Below are 6,000 nucleotides of genomic sequence, written 5' to 3'. Positions count from 1 at the left end.
TCAGAGGCCCTAGCCCATCCTTCTCTGGGCGTGGCTGATAGTGCCTGGGAGTCCCGGGGCAGGGTGCCTCAGGGCCATCCACACGAGTGGCCAGCAAGCCAGCATGGGGCAGGCTGGGGATGGCAGGGGAGTTCACGAGGGATGGGGTGAGGCCTGGAGAGAGCCAGTGGGTCGGGAGCTGCGGCTCAGCTGACCGCAGCCTGCCGACCGCTCATGCAGACGGGCTGGCCTCAGCCCCTGAGTCGGAGGCAGCTGGGTGTGGGTGCTAACAGCTCTGCAGCTGGAGAGGCTCTGCAGTTTCTGTGATGCCTGCACTCAGCTGCCCAAGGTGCCCGCAGACCTGTGTCCCAGGCCTGCTGGGAGCTGAATTCTGGTCTCCTGGGCCCTGCTGGCCTGTGGGGTGGGGCATCCCTCCTGCTTGTCCGACTCTGGTGTCTGTGCCCCTCTGCCCCCGTAGCTCCGTGGGAACCTTCGCCCGGGCCCTGGACTGCAGCAGCTCAGTGCGACAGCCCAGCCTGCACATGAGCGCTGCCGCAGCCTCCAGAGACATCACCCTGGTAAGTGGGCTGCAGCCATCTCCGGCCCTCACCAGGGCCAGCACCGCCTCAGGCATGCAGGGTAAGGGAAAGTGGCCCTCCACCTACAGCTCAGCCTCTCCCCGTCCACCCCCGACTTGGCCACTGTGTGCTGGGGGGTCAGGGAGGGGGGATGCTCCTCTTAAAGCACATTCCAGGTTCAGGGGGATGCTCGGGCCTGGGAGGGCTGGTCCCGGGTGACCCTGCTGTCCTGCTACAGTTCCACGCCATGGACACCCTGCACAAGAATATCTACGACATCTCCCGGGCCATCTCAGCCCTCGTGCCGCAGGGCGGGCCCGTGCTCTGCAGGGACGAGATGGAGGAGTGGTCAGCGTCTGAGGCTAATCTTTTTGAGGAAGCCCTGGAAAAATATGGGAAAGATTTTACAGATATTCAGCAAGATTTTGTAAGTGCCCCGGGAGGGGCGGGGAGCAGCCAGCTGTGGCTCTTCACCAGGTGGGCTGTGGGATGTGCGTGGGAAGCCCTGTGCCCCTGTCCTGCCTCTGTGCTGTGCTGAGCACACACACCAGGTCCCTTTGGGCCTGGACCACACCTGCAAGCGCCACCTTGTGGTGAGGATCAGGTCCCTGGGGGTGTCATCAGGGAGACCCTCCTCCCTGAATGTGGCTTTTTATGTTCTTAATGGAGCTCAGCCTGTGTCATGCGTCCTGTGAGAATCTGAACTCAGGCCTATGGGTCTGAGTTGTGAGGCCCCTCTTCTAGTGCGGAAGGGCCTGTGTCCTGTACCCAGCCCCAAAGGATTGCATACTTTTAAATTTGGCTGAAAGAAGAGCAGCCCCTGCTCTGTGGCGAAGGCCCACGGTCACCTGTGGAGGAGGAGCATGTTGGGCATGGTGGGGCTGTCAGGCCAGGACACAGCGGGACAGCCTCTATCCAGCTAGGAGCAGCAGCGAAACAGGAGCAAGTCCAACCCAAGGAGGCAGAGATGGGAGGCTGGAGAGTGCCGAGGATCACAGGCTGGAGGAGGCTGTGGGCCTGGGGGGGAGCTTCAGCTTGTCCCACAGCCCTGGGCTGTCCTGGTGGGGGGGTCTCCTGATGGGATATCCCTGGCAGGAGTGGAAGAAGACCAGGTACAGGTGCTGGAGGACACTGGCCCTTCCCCTCACCAGCCTACAGATAGGGTGCATACCTAACTTGGCCAGAAACTAAACAAAATGAGCAAAACCTCAGACTGGACACAGAACCAGAAGACGGAATAGAATGGAACGTGTCATTTAGATGGTGGAGCTGCAGAGGGTGAGCCAGGGGCCTGGGGGCCCCACAGATGCCTGCCTAGGGCACTGCTGTGTGTCTGTGCTGGGAAGACACAGAAGCTCTGCAGGCCAGATCCTCTAGCTGAGCCCTGGCTGGGTGTGGCCCGGCCTGGAGCACTGGCCAGCCTGCGAGGCCTCAGGTTCCAACCCAGAAGAGAGTGTAGGTAAACAGAGGCAGTGCAAGCTGGGGGACTGCAGGTGACTTCTAAATGTAGCTTGGGGTAGGAGTCAGGAGCAAGCAGCGAATCTGGATGTCCTTGGTGAGAAGACTGCGAGCTCACAGAGCCTGGGGGAGCTCAGAGCTTCGGACATGAGCACATGGGAGCACACACAAGTGTGCGAGGGCCGGAGAGCGCGTCAGAGGCAGAGAAGAGTCTGCAGACTGGAGTCCGTCCAGGCGAGGGCCACGGCGCCCTGTCAACCACTTCTTGCGGGTCCCTCGGTGCCCCTTAGCAGGCCCTGAGGCTAGGGAGTTCACGAGGAACAGACGTCTTTCCCCTTCGTGCTGTGCCACCAGAGGGCAGAGGGCCAGAGAGTGCAGAGAGGAGCCCCCCAAACTCCTTCCTCTCTGATCCTTCAAGAGGACGCCAGGAGGTCCCACCCCTTGGTGTCCCAGTGGCAGTTACATTCAGCATGGGTTGGGAGGGGACAGTCTAGGGGGTTGCCATGTTCAGCATTTAGCTTGGGGACTCCCTTCAGTGGGTGCCACCCCCTCCTCTGTGCGGCCCTTGTCCCTGCCCACCTCATGCCCCCTTCCTGCCCCAGCTCCCGTGGAAGTCGCTCACCAGCATCATCGAGTACTACTACATGTGGAAGACCACTGACAGATACGTCCAGCAGGTGAGCCTGCCTGCCCCTGCCCCCCACCCTGAGCAAGGGGAGGAGCTGGGGCATGGCAAGGCAGACAGCCCCGGGGGGTCAGCAAGGCTGAGCTGGTCCCCTCTTGGGGTCTGTGCTCGTTAGGAAAACTTCTCACACAGGCCTTCCCCGGGGAGGCAGTGCTCAGGAGACAGTGGTGGTCCCTCCCCCTGGTTCCCAGGCCGTGGCCTGGCCTGCCCGCTGACCTCTCTGATCCTCTCTTTTGCTTTAAGAAACGTTTGAAAGCAGCTGAAGCAGAGAGCAAGTTAAAGCAAGTTTATATTCCCAACTAGTAAGTTCCAGCTTTGGTCCCTGAGGGTTGGCAGGGCGGACTGTGGGCACCAGGCTTCTGGGGGCTCCTGAACTGGCCGGCCTGCCGTCTAGACAGTCCGGAGGCCCTGGAGGAAACCCTGTGTGGTGCTGTGTGGCCTGCAGGGCCAGAGGGGGAGTCAGGCCCCGAGGCCCAGGGCTTAGTGCTCTGCACCCTGGGACTGGGAGGACAGCTCCACCTGGTGGTGGCCACTCCTAGAAATGCAAAGGCACAGGGACAGGGGTCTGGATACCTGGCTGCCTCACAGGGCTGCTGTGACTGCTCCCTCCCCCCTTTAAGCAACAAGCCAAACCCGAACCAGATCAGCGTCAACAGCGTTAAGGCCAGTGTGGTGAACGGCACAGGGGCGCCAGGCCAGAGCCCCGGGGCTGGCCGGGCCTGCGAGAGCTGCTACAGTAAGTGCCCGCCTGGCACCCACTGGGGTGGCAGGGGCTGCAGGGACGTCACTGCCGCCATGGTGCCATGTGGTCTCTGCAGGCCCGTGACCTGGCCTGGGGTGGCCTGTGACGGTGGGGCTGTAGCAGTGGGGGGGATGAGGAGAGCTGGGAGCATGCGGGGGTTCCCTTGGTGGGTGGGGGCGGCTGCGGCAGGGGCGGGGGACACTGTGGAATGCTCTCTGCACCGTTGGTTCTGCTTAAGAATCCGTCTATTTCCAACTTTGTTGTCCGTAGCCACACAGTCTTACCAGTGGTATTCTTGGGGTCCCCCTAACATGCAGTGTCGCCTCTGCGCATCTTGTTGGACATATTGGAAGAAATATGGTGGCTTGAAAATGCCAACCCGGTTAGATGGAGAGAGGCCAGGACCAAATCGCAACAACATGGTAAGTGGGACGAGCCTGCCACCCGCTCTGCGCCGGCCACGGGCCCTCGGCCCTCGGTCATGGCGCTGTGTTGGGGCGGTGCGCCCCCCTTCCGCAGAGTCCCCATGGCATCCCAGCCCGGAGCAGCGGGAGCCCCAAGTTTGCCATGAAGACGAGGCAGGCTTTCTACCTGCACACCACCAAGCTGACCCGGATCGCCCGGCGCCTGTGCCGTGAGATCCTGCGCCCATGGCATGCCGCACGGCACCCCTACATGCCCATCAACAGTGCCGCCATCAAGGCTGAGTGTGAGTCTTCCTCCTGATGTCAGTGTAGCTGGGGTGGGTAGGCAGCTTCAGGGCCTGGCCGTGGGGCCAGCAGCATCTGGGCCCAGGGAGAACACCCAGATTGGGGTACAGGCTCGGCTCAGCTCCCTGGGGGCCCAGCCCCTGATACACCTTATCCCTCCACAGGCACTGCCCGGCTGCCCGAAGCTTCCCAGAGCCCACTGGTGCTGAAGCAGGCAGTGCGGAAGCCCCTGGAAGCTGTGCTCCGGTATCTCGGTAAGCTGGCGGTGGCCCGGGGCAAGGGAGCCACCCTTGGAGCTGCCAAAATGGAAGCTTCTGGTGCAGCCCACAGCTCCTTCGTCCAGAGGCTTGAATGCTCATGGGACGCCCCTCTGGGTGCCTTGCACTATGCCAGTCAGGCAGACCCACGGGCCTTGCGCCCCCGCCACCAGGGTCACAGTGAGTCCCATACACTGCAGGGTTCAGCCTCCCTGAGGCACACCAAGGACCCCCTTCAGAGTCCCCGCACACCCTGATGCCCACAGGGAATCCTCCTGGACCCAGGCGCCTCCGTAGGCAGCACTCAGGCCTTTGCTGGCCTTTTTGAGAAGGAGGCGCCTACCTGGCCACCATCCTTGCTGGGAGGCCCAAGACTCCAGCCATGTGCCTGGTCCATCCAGAAGCATGGACCCCAGGCCTGCAGTGGGGGTGCCCCGCCAGCGTGATGCTCGAGCAGGCTCATGAGTCAGTCCTCCCAGGGTGGAGGTGCCTGTCCTGGGAAGGACGTTCCAGAAACATGAGCTAAGTGTGCTCTGCACAGACACAGTTGCCTGGCACCGCTCCCTCCCTGGGGCCCTGGGCCCCAGGGCTGGCCCTACCCTTGTCCTGTGGAGGAGGTGGCTGGGGTGTCTCTTTAGCTAGGCCAGCAGTTCAACATCTGGCCAGCGGCCAGCCCTCTGACACCAGCTCTGATGGCTTAGACCCGGAGGCCGTCAGATGGGCCTGCCGTGTTTACGGGCCCGTCTGGGTCCTGGAGGCTGCGGGCACTGACCCAGCACTGCAGCAGCTCCCGGGGCTGCGGCTGGCCCTCTCCTGCAGGGAGCCTGCCCGCCAATGGTGTCTAAGCCCCAGCCCTGCTGGGTACTGGTCTCCACATAGCCACTTGCCCAGAGTCTTGCGGGCCCTTGGGGTGGAGGACCGGGTGGTGTCACTGCCAGGCTCTGACACTCGGCCTTCTGCTGCTCCCTCAGAGACCCATCCCCGACCCCCCAAACCCGACCCTGTAAAGAGCGCGTCCAGCGTACTCAGCAGCCTGACCCCTGCCAAGTCGGCCCCGGTCATCAACAATGGCTCCCCCACCATCCTGGGCAAGAGGAGCTATGAGCAGCACAACGGTGTGGACGGTGAGTCGGGTTCTGCTGCCCGCCCTGGTGGGGAGGCCAGGCAGGGTGTGTACAGGGCACAGCCTCCTGCCCTGGGCTGCACACGGCCCGTGCTGGGCCCCACGGCACTGCTGACTGCGCCAGTTGATGGTGTTTTCTCTCCCTCTCTCCTGCCCGTGGCGCTGCCAGGCAACGTGAAGAAGCGCCTCTTGATGCCCAGTAGGGGTAAGGCCCGCGGCCACTGGCGTGTGGCGAGCCCGCGTGGTGCCTGTGTGTGCTGTCTGCTCGCCGTGGGCGGCTCAGGGCACGTGCAGGGGCAGTCTGCACGGGCCCGGCCACAGCCTCACCCCGTGCTTCGCTTGGCCTCGCTGCTCGCTCGCAGAGAGCCCATGAGCCCTGGCCTCTGGCCTGCGTCCTCCCGGCCTGGGCCCTGGGGTGGACTGTCCTTGCACACGTCGCCCTGGTGCCCCCACTGCCATCGCGCTGTG

General features: G+C 63.3%; 1 protein-coding gene across 4 annotated transcripts in view; it reads left to right on the top strand.

Annotated features, from left to right (window-relative positions):
* The window catches only part of Mta1 (metastasis associated 1), a 37,353-nt gene that overhangs the window by 28,097 nt on the left and 3,256 nt on the right, over nucleotides 1-6,000 (top strand). For 3 of the 4 annotated variants that reach the window (XM_027946565.2, XM_027946566.2, XM_027946562.2), the window contains 10 exons: nucleotides 458-557; nucleotides 796-984; nucleotides 2,618-2,692; nucleotides 2,944-3,002; nucleotides 3,321-3,436; nucleotides 3,713-3,864; nucleotides 3,962-4,151; nucleotides 4,317-4,406; nucleotides 5,381-5,533; nucleotides 5,702-5,737. In XM_027946565.2, the coding sequence (XP_027802366.2) occupies nucleotides 458-557; nucleotides 796-984; nucleotides 2,618-2,692; nucleotides 2,944-3,002; nucleotides 3,321-3,436; nucleotides 3,713-3,864; nucleotides 3,962-4,151; nucleotides 4,317-4,406; nucleotides 5,381-5,533; nucleotides 5,702-5,737 (1,160 nt within the window). Of the gene's footprint in view, nucleotides 1-457; nucleotides 558-795; nucleotides 985-2,617; nucleotides 2,693-2,943; nucleotides 3,003-3,320; nucleotides 3,437-3,712; nucleotides 3,865-3,961; nucleotides 4,152-4,316; nucleotides 4,407-5,380; nucleotides 5,534-5,701; nucleotides 5,738-6,000 lie in introns of those variants that run through there. The other variant, XR_003584341.2, reaches the window with a different exon arrangement.

This window comes from Marmota flaviventris, chromosome 2 (assembly GCF_047511675.1).
Source record: "Marmota flaviventris isolate mMarFla1 chromosome 2, mMarFla1.hap1, whole genome shotgun sequence".
Lineage (NCBI taxonomy): Eukaryota > Metazoa > Chordata > Mammalia > Rodentia > Sciuridae > Marmota > Marmota flaviventris.
This window is presented reverse-complemented; position numbering and strand designations above follow the sequence as displayed.